The 15,276-nt window shown below is 44.6% G+C and overlaps 1 protein-coding gene across 1 annotated transcript in view; it reads left to right on the forward strand.

The window, feature by feature from the left end:
- Positions 1-2,484: 2,484 nt before the first annotated feature.
- The window catches only part of cicb (capicua transcriptional repressor b), a 43,920-nt gene continuing 31,128 nt past the window's right edge, over positions 2,485-15,276 (forward strand). The window contains exons 1-2 of the mRNA XM_080308288.1: positions 2,485-3,165; positions 9,354-13,301. Of these exons, the coding sequence (XP_080164414.1) occupies positions 9,482-13,301 (3,820 nt within the window). The 5' untranslated portion in view covers positions 2,485-3,165; positions 9,354-9,481. The remainder of the gene's footprint in view (positions 3,166-9,353; positions 13,302-15,276) is intronic.

Raw genomic sequence — 15,276 nt, forward strand, 5'->3', positions numbered from 1 at the left:
GTGGTAAAGGGTGTCAGCTTAGCCATCAGCAGATGTGAATTGAGTTGGTCTGACTTTGTGGCCTGCTCGATCCATTACCACTTCCACAGGGTCACTCCAGGCAAACTGTATGCAACACTGGAGATGTGCCCCTCAGAAGCTTTATATGTCAAAGATGAACCTCTGAACATCATTGCTTTTTTAATCAGCGGAGCGTCGAAGGGCATCAGTAGTCCAGGTCAGCATGTAGACATCTGCAGTGCTTTGAAAAAAAAACAACGTTCTGCCTTTGTGTTATTGGACGGCACAGCTAGCTTAAAAGCTCATGTGTTTCCAATCTGTGCTGCCCTCATCTTATTTACTTTACCTTCCTCTCTATTAATTCATATACAGTGCTTTTTCCTGGCTCAGAATGGGCTTTTGGGTGGATGAATGACCACACTTTCACCCTCCTCTTTTTATTGACTTGATAAAAGGCTTTGACAAGGCCACGGTAGTCAATATCATCAGCTTTCATTTTTATCCTAAGTTCTTGGTGTTTCCAAAGCTGGTGATTTTACTTTAAGCGCTGGTCTAAAGCTTTTCTGGGGAATCCAAAACAAACCAGGAAAAACTCCTGATGTAAGATTATAAAATAGTACTTTACATGCTCCTTAGTATGAAACAGCGTACCCTCTATCTACAGCTTGAAAATGTCTGAAGTCATTTAAAAAGAGTGTCTCTGATCATTTTCCTTACATTGAGTGAATTTATAAAAGCTTATGTGAGTACAGTTTTATATGATGTGTATTTATGTAGATAATTCATACTTTTTATTATAATTATATAAGCTATAATAAGCTGTGTGAAGCTCTTCCATCTTTACTGGTTATCAGCTGCAGGTCTGGCTGCCAAACATCCCCTGGGAGAGTGGACAGAAATACATAATGAGAGTAAAAAAAAAAATAAAAGTATAAAAAATATACACATATAAAAGTTGCAAAGGAGAAGCTTTGTCATTTGATCGATTTCTTAGTGTGGAGGTCGGTGGCTTTCTGCCTTATGAGGCTTATGAGTCATTTACATGACTCATAACTTCCAGAGTGTTGTTTACTTGGTTCATTGGATTGTTTAGAGATGAGGAAAATTAAGACAGTATTTGATACTCATTTGGAAAGTGGGAGGACAAAAATGGAAGTCACGTGGGGCCTGCAGCACCAATTTGGGAAAGAAGATAATAGTAATTGTGAATTGTGCCATCACTTGCAGTGTTAAACTATCGCCACTAGATGTCAGTCTGAACCAACATTTAAACTATCTCTACCCTTCCTTCAGTCTTTCTTCTTACACACACGCGCACGAATGCACACTAGTCATACTCATACAAAGCATATAGCTCCCCTCAGCCAATCAGCACTTTCTTCTGTTTTTAGGTCTACACATTTCCACTCATTGCCGAGCTGGCGTGTGGACCCGCTCTCACCAGCAGGGGGCGCCGCCCCCGTGAGCTCGCACGGGCTGTCTGCCTCAGCGTGAGTCTGGTCTTTACTACACACACACATAAACACACACACACACAGAGCAGAGGATTATGTAATGTTTACTATTATGCCACTGTATCTTTTGTAAAGCAGCCGCATTTGCCTTCCTCTGTGCGAAGGTCAAAGGTCACAGAGAATGTGCCATGCTTCAAAATGATGGCACGTGCTATCATCTCAAACATCTTTCAGTGCTCGGTGCACAGGTTCATCTCCACCACCAGCATCACTATCACCATTACCACCACCACCACCACTGCCTGCAAAGTTGCAAACACGGGGTTAGCCGAGTTTACGCCAGTCCACGCCCCCACAGTCCAGCTGGTGGCAACACTCGTGATGACTTCACCGCCGCGCGCGACCATTGGCCCCGAGACGCCGCGCACCTGTCCAATAGACTGCCGGTGAAGTGACGTCAGCCTGTACTAGTCCCGTTCACTTTAACAGTAGTGGGCAGGGCGGAGAGGGTGCCGACGTCAGAAGCCGCGCTGTGATTGGCTGAGGGCGCTGAAAGTGAGCGTCTGTTGCTGAGAGAAAAAGGGAGAGCGGTTTGCGTCGGCTGCGCCACACAAACATCTGAGCAGCTCCTAAACTAACTTTCTGAAAACAGCGCACTGGTTTTCTGTGCTCCTTCGTTTTCACTCTTTGTGAGCAGCGATGACATAATAATGATAATTAGAGGCGAAAAAACACATTTTCGATGTGGGACCAACAGCGAGAGTAAAGCCGCGCTGAGGCGCTACTTTCCCGCTGCACCACACTGTTTGTGGATGAGCACAAACAGTTGATGCATTATCACCGTCTGCTCGGGGATGGCACTTGTGCTGTCAATTATGGTAAACATACTCCTTTTCAGAAGGGGAGGGGGCATTTGTGCCTTTCTATTGGCTCTGGGTCATTTGATCCCTCCTCTCGGCCCGCCCACATGCTGTTCCTATGGTTCCCAATCCTCTTATTGGATACTGTAAAGTTTGGGACAGGACACCGGTCTAGCTCAGCATCCACTTCACTATTCGCTAGTCCCCCCAGTCCGTCAAGTGGACTTTGACAGGCCGCCACACCCACTGATCTTTGGCGCCGATGCTGACTGGCTACTGTACATGTCAACGACCTCTCATTGGTCGGCTTGCCCAGCTGTTAGTGGTTCATTCACCATTTTGTGACTGTAGTGGGAAAGAAGAGCGATAGTTTTTTATATCCTTGTTTGAGTTTCTGTGGGGGAAAGACATGTTTTGCGGAGGAAAAGTAAAGAGTGAGTCCGGCCCGCACAGCCACCACAGCCGACAGCCGAGGGATGTTACCATGAGTTACGCGAGCCTCCTCATCGGCAAAATAAGACCATAAATCTTTCTCTGGCCAGTGGTGAAAAGCTCTGTTTGGGTGAGTTGAAACTAAGTTGGCACACGGCAGTGAAGCTAAACTGACTTAAATTTTCCATTTTCAGGAGCTGCGAGTTACCACGACGCGAGAGCCAACTGCCAACGGTCGGTCGTTCGGTTGTTCCGCTACCGTGTGAAGAAATGGAGTGACAACGCGAGGAAGTATCGAGAGAAAGGGGAGGGGTGTGGGGGGTGTAACAGCCTAAAAACTTTCTGAAATGTTTTTACCGCAGTCCCACGGACACCCACGGAACATTTCAGCTCCGTTTCAGCTCCGTTAAAACGGCGAGGTTAGTGTGGAGTACTTTTTCCTTGACCTTAGTTTACGAGTTTTGCGTGGAGCAGCGCTAGCGTAGTAAAAAAAAGAGAGAGAGAGAGCGAGAAAGAAAAACAACCGACCTATTTGCGGCACTGCAGCCCAAATGTTTACTAACAGGCTCGCTCGGTGTTAAAAAAGCGCACTTTAGGAGGAAACGGATAACACCTACAGAGCGAATTGCACCCAGTTTTCCTGCGCTCTGACTCACGGTGTCATTATTTGGGTGCTGTATCCGCTACCGTTTGCGTACTACCACTACTACAACCACCACTACTACTAACGTTACTGAGCTGCTTACTAGAGCGAAACACCAAGACGAAGAAGATTCTGCTTCATTTATTTTTTCCCAAGTTTTTTTTTTTTTAAATTAGAGTGACTGGCACCATTAAAAGGAAGCCTCCCCCGGAGTGGATACGTGCACTCCAGGCGTTGTAGTGAGTATTTGCATGCCAAGAATCGCTGTATAAGGAAGACTTGGGACCGTCTATAAGGGGACAATAAAGCGTCACTTGAAACCGGTTGTTTGTGTTTGTTACCGAGGACCGTGCAGCACGACAGACCGCCTGACTGTCTCGAGTCATAATACTCCTTTGACATTGTGTAGTACTCTCAGAGATCAGCTAAAAAAAAAGATGCACACCGTGTTTTCTCGTCTCTTCCATCGCCAACACTACACTTTTTTCTTTTTTTGCACAGCAATCCTGCAATCAGTGTCGATGCAACCTTGACATCTCTGACTAGGCAGTTTTTAACAGTTGTGTCATGTTTGTCTTTAGGTATTTTTTCAGTGGCAGGAATTGTGTTTACATTTTAGGTTCAGATTTCCTCTTTTTTTTTTTATTAATTGTTGCACTTGTGTGGCCCTGGTGCTGTATAGCTTGTTGAGCTGTTGGCCATTGATATGGCATTGGCAGTTCTGCCATTTGGTCCCAAACAGGACCAGTCGCCTGTGATCTATGCTCCAACCTTCCTTGCTGATCAATACGAGCCAGGATGCACAAATTTCAGCTCTCGTTGTTTCTTCTTTATTAGTCAGATATGTCATCCGCTAAACAGCTGCCGGTATTCATGCTACCTCACAATGGATGCGTCTGTATATAACGCACACACACACACACACACACTTAAAATACCCTAACAACATATTTTTCTTTCTGTGTCAGTTGTCTGTTAAATCACTTCCCACACACTCATGAGCTCACAAACCACAGCATGAGTGTGCATAGCAGCAGAGAGATTTATCTTCTTTTCTTTTTTTAATGTATTTTTTTTGGTGCTGTTTCATGTGAGACTGTGTTCTCCCCGGTGACCCAGTTAAGGGCAAAGGCTCCCTAACACGCTGAAGTGTACGAGGGCCACGGCACACTTCAGTATCATCATCACACGTTCCTCCTTCTCCCGCGTATGTCCCCGTCACTGCAGCCCCTGCGCCCGTACAGACACCCATAAAATGCTTTGAGGAGAGGGATGAGCTGCAGTGTGTGTATGTGTGTGTGTGTGTGTGTGCGCACGCGCCTGCTAACTACGTACACTCATACTGACATACGGTGCAAATGCAGTGCTGAACAAGGTGGACTCAACCTGAAGACCGCTGTATAAACTCTGACATTAGTGTAGTGTAAGTAGCTCTAATGCCACATGTCACATACACACACGTTTTGTGCCACGTTGTGTTGGGGCATAGGCTAAATTCTCTACGACTGACCGAAATAAACTGGCATCAAGGCAGATGTTTATTAGGATTTTATATTCCAGTAATAAACACTGTACAACTCATTTTATTTTGTAGTGTTGACACTGAGATGATGTCGACAAATGCCTTGTGTGTGTGTGTGTGTGTGTGTGTGTGCGTGTGAAATGGGTTCTTGGTAGCACCTATGTTTAAACTGTTCACTAAATTTTCTCTTTGCAAAAAAAAGTGAAGAATTTTCATCTCCAAATTCATTTCGTAAAAGCCTATTTATCCTTATTGTTGTTGTTTTTTCCCCCCCTCCTGCATACGTCAGTGTGGACAAGTGCTTGTACGACACAATGACTGTGTGACAATATATATAGGTCCAAGGGAGATTTTAACAGGGTATGCATGACTGCACGATGAATTCCTGAGAGAGCATTTAATGTGTGTGTGTAAAGTTTGGAGGAGGAGGAGGGGTGCATTATGGGCTCCTGTGTGTTTATTGGGAGAAACAGCAGCTTTTTGCAGTTTAAAGAGGAGTCCAGTCCAGCGCCGTGGAGACGCTGATTATCTGTCTGTTCAAGATTTACAGCAGCTTTAGATCAGACCAGCACATATTCTGCTATTAACCTGCTCTAACGCTGGAAGGTGGAGACCTCTTGAATTACCTAAATTATGACCGAGCTTCTCTCTCCGCTTCACCCAGATTCAGCATTATATTTTGTAGTCCTAATTTTTTGATTAACAATTCATGTTGAAAAGCAACACCCAGGAGGGGATGTTCTGAGTTTCTGGACATGTTTTTTTGGTATTGTGATAGTCTCTAGTAAACAATAAGAGTTAAAGGTCTGCCGTTATTTTCAGGTTAGGGGGTGCACGGCTGAGCGCGCAGTGTGTATGGTGCTTTTGATCTTTCAGCAAGGGATTAGGACATGTGAAACGTTCTTTTTCATTTATTTATGTGGTAACACAGGAATTATAGATGCGTCGTGCATAAATGTATATATTCTTTTTACAAATAAAATCATAGTTCAACATATCTGTGGTGTCTTTAGCAACATTTTTGTGTCATCTGGACATTTCAAATAAGATTTTGTGGAGTACAAGCATGCTTGAAGAATTTAACCCAATGATAAATAAATACACCCGTTGCAAACTTGCACCAAATATCTAACTCTTATGTCCCACGCTGAAACTCCTCTTCACTGCACATAATCTGCTCAGCTGTAGAGTCCCTTAAAAGTTACAGAATGTGAATACACACACATGCTTGCCACTGTCTTATCAGCCAAAGCCTAAAGCATTTTGGAGGGCCATTAGCATGACCAAACGCATTTTTCTGAGCTAAGATCAGATCCTCTCGAGTCATTTACCCAACTAGTCAGTCAGCCATTTGGCCCTCAGTCCTTCCTGTCTTTTCCAGTACTCCAGAGTATCTGTACTGGACCAGCATTCCCAGTCTAGGCATCCGTGTCTAGTCTAATAAAGGGCAAACTTGGCCTGGGAAGGAACATTCCAGCAGTCTGAGATTTTTTCTTTTTCTGGGATGAATGTTTTTTTAAATGAAAAATTTAAAACGACAAAGAGCTTTTTAGTAATTAGGGAGTGAGTAATGTATGTTTGCTTATACCGCCTTTTTATTAGGTTTTGTTTCTGGTGTGTAGTGCACAGTATTTTTGATAAATAAGGTGCATTAATTTCCCTTTGAAGCTGTCAAAGATCGGGATACGTTTACTCTGAAAACATCGAAGAAGTCTGGAAACATTTAATTTAAGCATAAAATAAACAGTGCTCGACTTCTTTTACATACACTTAGGAAGAGTTTTGTAGTTGATGGTAAATACAGTATGCAAAGATATAAATAGAGTGATATACTCAATCTGCATCTGCAGGAAGCCTCGCAGTTACAGTCCATGTGTTAACCTTCACACGTGGCACCCTTGCAGTGAAATAACCAACGTCAGTATCAGCATTTACAGAGGAAATTATGAAGATGTGATTATTTCACTTCTGTCCATCGATATGCAACATAATTACGAGAATGTGGAGTAAATGGAAATTAAAGCCTGTTTGTACAATAAATAATGTTTTGTGTTGAGGGCAGAGGTCCAAATGCAGAGTCAGTGATGAGTGTGTGAAAGACTCAAGTTGTTTATTAGTCATTCAGGAAGAGATGCTTTTCTGCGCTGCAGGAAGTGGAACTGGTGTGTGTCATATTGGGTGTTGTTTTGGCAAACAGATAGTTAACAACAAAGGTCACCTTATTTGTGTGTGTGTGTGTGTGTGTGTGTGTGAGAGAGAGAGAGAGAGAGTAACAAACTTTTCCAGCATCTAGCACAGGAAGCCTGAATGTGTATGTGTAAGTTTGTATCTATTTGTGTGAATTCAGGCATTTGGTCATGTTTGTGAGCTGCTGAGCTTGATCGAGAGGAGCACATATACGCACGTCTGCGTACGAGTGTGTGTGAGACTGTTTGTGCGTGCCATTGTATTTAGCCTGTAATCTTGCATCAGTGAGTGTGCCTGATCCTGTGCCAGCCTTTTAATTTCTCTCATTTTGGGCATATCTTGCCATGGCAGATTATTCCAATTAAATTGTCTTTTTGTACAAATGTGTGTGTGTGTGTGTGTGTGTGTGTGTGTGTGTGTGTGTGTGTGTGTGTGTGTGTGTGACATTGACAAAAGACGACTGTGAAAGACTGAGACATCGAGAAAGGGGGAGAGGGGAGAGAAAAAGAGAGGGGGGGCCAGCGAGTGCTAGAATGACAGTGGAAATTCCCAGTGACTATACAAGAACGGCCTATCTGAGCAAACATCCTAAGAGCCACATGCTCCAGCCTCTTTCTCTCTTTCATGTTGTTGGGTGACCTCACGCAGGCCACTGCCAGGCTTCTAGCTCCCGATGAAAGTCAGGAAAAATAAATGCTCGTTCCCAAGTTGATCACATGGCATCAAGTCTGTAACACTTGTCGTGAGAAAGCGGCCCCGTCGCACGTCGAAGTAGCTGAAGCGAGTATAGCAGAGATCTGTGTGCGACTCGAGTGCATTTATGTGTGCATTTAAAATTGACGAGATGAAGGCCTCATTGAAGACTTGTTCCTTCTTTTTTCTTTCTTTCTTTCTTTGCTGACCTTTTCTTTTAAATCACGCTCACTCAGACCTAACCAGAGTAAACATAGCTCTCAGACATGCTTGACCAGGATTACCTAGGCAGCGATCGCTCATAATCATCACAGTTTAAATCAGCTGGTATCATTAGTAATAAGCTAACTATTAAAAGGTCTTGAGAAGAATAAAAAGAGTGTTTGAGTAGGATTCAGACTGTTTTTGTTTGAGATGCCCTTCAAGTTTATATGTGTGTGTGTATATAAACCCCCTGATGAAGTCTTATCCTGGAGTTTTTTAGGTTAAATATGCCCATCCTGTGAGAGTAAAGGCATTTACAGAGACTGCCTTGGAGTGCTTTGATTATTAGTCTATAGGAGATTATTGATATTTAAAACAAAACCCACCATGTCCTTCATTTTAGTTGTTTTGAAATGTTGTCATTAATGTTATAATCGAGATTTTGTGTTTTGAGTGCACACACTCTGCAGGGATGTGGTGATATGTCGTCCTAAAATAACTAACGCTGTATCGGCAAAAAGATGACATTTACCGATGTCAGTGGCCGATGTTGTGTCACTGAGCTCACTTGTCACATCTGTATTCTGTTGAATAAATGTTCAAAGATAATATGATGATAAGCAGCTATTTATTTATAATTAAAATGCCTTTGTTCCTTTTTTGAGGTAATAAATATCAAAAACACAATACACAAAAAGAAGACAAATATTTTTATCAGCTGCCATACAAACTGTTATCTAAATCTTTGGTATCGGCCCACAGTTTTAGAAAACAGTGCATCCTTAAACTCTCGTTTATACACGTACGCTTTATGGACCAAAGTACGCCTACACATCAGGGCCCATTAATGCTCGACGTTGTTGCCCTCGCAAACAGAGCTGGACCACAAAAGTGACCTCACGTTGATGTCATTTCAGCCGGTCCTGCACTTCTTGATTTTTATGTTTTTTTGAAAGCCTTGCTGTCATCGAGTCAGCGCAGTGTTGGCGACTTTTACGCACAATGCACTTGCCAACCCTGCTCTGTACCTTTGCAAGAATACCACCTAACATTTAATGTCAAATTATCTACGTGGAAGAAATTTCATGAGCTGACCGGTTACAGTGCCCATCTTTTTGAGTTTATACACCTGTGGTAGCAGGAAAACCTGATTCCAGATTAAGATTAAGTACTTTTGTCCTTGTTGTTTATGTAGTTTATCTCGAATCAGGCATAAACTAGGAGAGTGAACAGACTTCAGATATTGAGCCAATGTGATAGCCAACATACTCTTAATCGTCATTTTTGTTCTCTGCACTTCTTGGTTATGAATATAATAAATGACCACTTGTCTTCTGCACCTCTTTTTTTCTTTTCAGATTCCAGTACAGAGGGAACAGAAAAAACGGGCAAAAGAAAAAGTGTCGGAAAACAAGGAGTGCTTTGGAAGTAGAAAAAAAAGGAAACGCCGTGCAATCTGCAGGACTTGGTGAGCAGTGAAGAAAAGATGAGGCCATTAAAGAAACACAGAGGGCGTTCTCCCCCGTTAACTAGAGGCAGAGGGGGGAGGAGGAGAGGGGGCTCTCAGCCTCCCCAAGAAAAGGACCCCAGAAGAGTCAAGAGGGAGACTCTTGTCAAAACCACACAAAGCACCCCTTCCAAACGCAAACACGGCCAACCCAACTCTGACAAGGAACCAATCACAAATAGCAATACCCCCATGAGGGAGGAGCCTACTGAACTGAGGAAACCTGTGGAGTCAGCTGAGAATGGTGGAAAGCAAGCAGAAGAAAAGACAGAAAAGGAGAAGATAGCGGGCACAAATGGAAACAGTACTATGCCCGCTGATTCTGTAGCATTTCCTACCTCTGCCCCAGCGCCACTCACCACAGCTACACCCTCTATAGCCACCAGTCACAGCCCCAGTTTAGGCTCAGTTTCTAGTAGGAAAACAGCCACGTTTAAGGCTCGTGTACCCAAAAAAAAATACACATATGAGCACTTTGCCAACAGTGCAAGTGTTACATCTACCATTCCTACCTCCAGCCCTGCTCTCGTAAATAACAGTTACTGCAATATCAACAGCAAAGTTAGTGATAGTGTTAATAGTCCCAATAACCATTTCAAGACTAGTAACAGTGTTAGTAATAGCATTAATAAAAGCACTAACAGTAGTACTAATAGTAACGCTACAAGTGGTATTAATAACATGAGCAGTAACAGTTGTGATGGGAGCCATACTACTTTTATCAATAGCAGTAATAGCATAAGTAACAGTTGCTCAGGTAATCAGCCATCAGTGCTAACTGTGGACAGTAAAGCTACAGAAGCAAACCATTTTGTCTCCATGGAGGATAAAACCCTCAGGACAGCAGATTCCCAGGAAAAAGCGTCCCAGTCTGGGGAAAATGAGCCTGAGGGGGCCCCGAACTCTGTGCGCTCCTCCTCCACGGATACAGCTAGTGAGCACTCGGCTGACCTGGATGTGATGGAAGCATCAGGACCAAGTCTTCATCAGAAGAACTACCACATCCCAGCTCCTCTACACAACTCACACCCTAAAGAGCCCAATCTGTCAGAGGGGCTAGCTGAAGCTCTGGCCAAAGGCATGAAGAACCAGAGAGTCCTGGCTCGCTGTGTCACAAGCGGTGGTGAGGCTGCGAATAGTGGACACTCACGCCCCCCGTCACATATTTTTAGACCAGGGGTGGTGCGTAGGGTGTGTGGGGGTACTGTCGAAGTTCAGCTCCAAGGAGAGGAGACCCTTGTAAAATATCCATTTCATAGTGGAAGTACAATGACGTCGTCAGGGACTGAGAGCACTGTGGATTTTATTTTAGATGCCCCCCCACCTGGCATGACACCTGTAGCTGTTGGGACCCAAGTGTGTGTGCCGTTTGGTGGGGAGGAAGGAGATTCTCTGTTGTACAGAGAGGGGATTGTTACTGAGGTGGACCCACACCCTGGTGTCTCATTTCCTTACCAGGTGCTCCTGAGTGAAAAAAAAGAAACTCTGGGTGGAGGGGCAATAGAGGAGAAAGAGAAAAGGAGCACAAGCAGCCAGGCTGTGTGGGTGTCCCGACAGAGCCTGAGATTACTCACTCCTCCTTGGGAGGTCTCACATTTAGATGGTGGGAGAGCAAAGGAGAGAGAGCGGGAGAGGGAACGGGAAGAGAGACAGCGGCGGGAGGAGATGGAGGTCGAGAGAGAGGTTTGCCAGCTGAGTATTGGAATGGGAGTGTTGGGAGGTGGAGTAAGGCTGGGTCATGGTTTTTCACATGGCGGGGTCATAGGAGGACATAACTATGGAACTGTACATCCACCCACAAATTCCTCCACTGGGACTTCTAGTGCCGTTACCAGCACAGGTCACGGATGCAGCGATAATTACTCTGATCAAGAAAGACAGAAAGAGCCAAACACACCAGAAGAAGATGTTGAGGTGTCTCGTTTTACACACACCGTTAGTCATAAGACAAATCCTGCAACCTCTCAGCACAACAGCATCCTCTGCAAGTCCAGCGGCTATCCTCCCTCCTCCCCCCACCTCTCTGTGGTGAGAAGCTTGGGACCCCCACACCTCTCCACTGTAGCTAGTCCTCAGCCAACTCCATCCCCAGCCTTACTGGGGTCTGAAATGAACAACACCACTTTAAACCTACCTCCATCCAAAACCACTCCTACTCAGACCCTTACTCCTACTTCTGGTGGGGGGTCCTCCTCTACCTCCTCACGCTCAAGGACGCCCCTTTCATTGGCTCAGCAGAAATACAAAAAGGGTGATGTTGTCTGCACACCTAATGGTATCCGTAAGAAGTTCAATGGTAAGCAGTGGAGGAGGCTGTGCTCCAGGGAGGGTTGTATGAAGGAGTCTCAGCGCCGAGGATACTGCTCTAGACACCTGTCCATGAGGACCAAAGAGATGGAGGCTGCAGGTGCAGAGAGGGGAGGAGGAGGAGGCAGCAGCTCAGGGACAGTCACCCCTTCTGACCTCCGGGGAAGAGCAAGCAGTGAGTTTGAGTGGGACGACACATCAAGAGAGAGCAGTGAGGCCAGCAGCAGAGGAGACTCCAGACCCCGACTGGTCCTCCCCTCCCTCCTCCCTCATGACCTGTCGTCACGGTTTGACTTTGATGAGTGTGAGGCTGCCACCATGCTGGTGTCATTAGGAAGCTCCCGCTCTGGCACCCCCTCCTTTTCTCCCATCTCCAACCAGTCACCCTTTTCCCCTGCCCCCTCTCCCTCGCCCTCTCCACTGTTCGGTTTCAGGCCGGCCAACTTCTCCCCGATTACGGCATCCCCGGTCCTGCAACATCGGAGGCACAGACAGCCCAGTGGCACGGGGGGAGGAGGGGGAGGGGGCAGTAAGGCATCATCCACATCTGGAGGAGAAAGGGAGAGACACACTTCAGGCGTCCAACCCACCTTACAGAGTAACCTTACGTTTACAGTCCCCATGAGCCCCAGTAAGCGAAAGCCAGATGCACCTCTTCCACCACCCCTGCCCTCACATCACCATGATTACACACCCAAAACAGAGCTGGATCCTGGCGACCATAACAGCTCTTTCAGAGTGCTGTCACCCCAAACGCCAGCTTTGCATTCCCGCACACACACTCCCACCTTCTCCCGACCCAGAGGAGTGACCACTCCCTCCTCCAGCAGGCCCCCTTCTTCCACTGCTGTCTCCCCTCCTCCTCTTCTGGTGTCCCCAACTCCTCCTTCTCCTCTCACTACTGACGGAGGGCCTCGTCGTGTGGTCCCTGTTTCCCAACAGGCCTTGCGGGACTCTCCTGTTATTGTGAGGAATCCCGAAGTCCCACTGGCAAAATTTACAGAGTGTCCCCTGGGAAGAGGAGGAGGAGGAGTAGGTGGTGTTGGAAATGAGGGAGGGAAGGAAAACAGTTTGTCTAAAGACATCACCCAAACCCACCTGACTACTCAGCCAGTTTCTGGCCTCCAGGTTCCTGTCCCAATTAACGCTGCTGCAGCCGCAGTACCTAATGGCACTGTCCTCTTACGGAGCCCAGCCCAAACTCTGGTGCTCGTGTCCCCAACACCTTCCTCCTTGCCCACCGCTGACACCCCTGCTACTGCGCTGCAGGCCCTGTCAGTTACTGTCAGCACAACCGTCACAGTTCCTGCTCCAAGTAGCACGGACAGCTGTGGGGAACGAGAAGAGAACAGGGGCGCAGGGTTTGGTGGTGAGGTCCAGCAGCCAGTTCCCTGTCACCCTTCCCCCACAGCTCTGCTGCCCCTGATCCTGCCAGCGGAAAGTCTTCACCCCGTCCCACGCAAGGACATCATCATGGGACGTCCAGGCACAGGTGAGAATTGGCGCAGATGTGTGGGTGTATTTTGTGTGTGAGGGAATAAGAAAAAGTAAGGGAAAGAGACATAAACTGCAAAATGCAGTTATTTCAACAATAGGAGGAAAAGAGATATTAAATATGTTAATATTATCATTTAAGTTCAAGTCAATCATAAAGATACAGATTTATAGATTATTATTCAGTGAAAATAAACTGAAAAATGTTGTTTTATACTTTCTGCATGTTTCAAAATTCAAAGGTTAAGAGTTTAGACTTTCTTTAAAGGATATGTTGTGGTTTTCTAAATACAAATCACTTGAGTTAAACTTTATTCCAGCTTGATTCATATAATTCCTTCTCTGTATTTACAGTAAGAAAATTAACAAAATAGTATCCTATAGTTTTATTTTACTTAACAACCTTAGTATGATTTTTTTTTCTTGCAACCCTAGTATTGTGATGAACTCTCAATGCATAATTAGCACCATTTAGTTTAAATTTGTTTACACATTTTCAGTAAAAAATTTTTTTTTTCTAATTCTCTCACTCTTTAAAAGGTATTCTTTTTAATCTGTGTGATTCTGTAGCATCAGTTGCTGACACACACAGAAAACGTGTCGGCTGTGAATGGCCAGAGATGTGTCGTATACTGACGTTGAACCAGCATTTTGCAACCAGAACCCAATAATTATTTCACACAGAAAATGAGACTTGCAGTGAATGTGAAGCTAAATCTTGTGAAAAGTGATGATAGAATTTTTTTTGCATTATCTAGAATTCAGCTGAAACTGCTGCAAACACACACGCTCTCTCTCTCTCTCTCTCTCTCTCTCTCTCTCTCTCTCACACACACACACACTGATTGAAATATACATTTATTTAAAATCTGTAATTCCAAAATTACATTCGTCTGTCAATTCTAATAGTAAATTGAAAGGAAATAGCTTTGTATTTTGTATGTGTCTCTTCCTGTATATGTACGATATATATGTATATGCATATATAATCTATTTTTTCTATTTCGTTCATCTGAACAATCATCCATAAATCGATCATATTTCTTTTGAACAATGCTGCATAATGTTTTTCTGGTTTACATCATAACGTCCCACTCTCATAATCTGAGAGCAGATGACTGCCATGGTGCATTAGAGGGTTAGATTCACATGGACGTGCCACAACCTGGGTGTGCTGCTGCCCAGTGAAAGGAGCTCCTGTTAGCCATCATGCTGTTGTCCCATATGGCTATCTCGATTTGTCTGTCCACCATCCTCACTTCTGCTGGTAACACTAAACTAAGTGCTAAAGCTGGTCACATGATCCGTGTAAGCTCTGGAGCGAGCACATATGAAACACCAGGTCAGGACTAGACTTGTTCCAGGAGTCACTGCTGATGACTATAAATTCACTACGGTCACTAAAATCACTAGTCAGCACTCAGTGCAGGTAATGAACTCTGATCCTTTGTGGTACCTCTAAGCAAAGGGAGTTTGGTGTATTTTCTAGCGTGTTTTACATGCTGTATGATAATTGCATGTTGCACACAGACATTGTTATGAGAATAGGGAAATTAGCAAAAACAATATTTAAATTGTTCTTGGTTTGGATTTCGCTTGCAAATGCGAATAGGGCAAAAATAATTTCTGTGTGCTAATGTTAGAAAAATGCAAAAGAAGCTCATGGACACATGTGGTTCGCTGTTCTTGTGAGGTCTATAAGGAATAAACTCTATGTCATACAGGATTAGTGTGGTTTGTACCAGAAAGTGTTATATTCCCAGTCATAGACAGAAACTTTAAGTTATACCTCGCTAAAGCCAGGATACAGCACAACAGCACTGATTTGTTTGATTAAAAAGGTATACAAAAGAACGGGGAGAAATAAATGTTGTCACAAGCTGCACACGACATTAACAATTAAAAGCGGGTATGGAGCATGTGGGCTCGATGAGCAGTATGTAGGCCAGTTATAGACTCTTTCCCCCAACTTG

The sequence above is a fragment of the Astatotilapia calliptera genome, chromosome 11 (assembly GCF_964374335.1).
Source record: "Astatotilapia calliptera chromosome 11, fAstCal68.1, whole genome shotgun sequence".
Lineage (NCBI taxonomy): Eukaryota > Metazoa > Chordata > Actinopteri > Cichliformes > Cichlidae > Astatotilapia > Astatotilapia calliptera.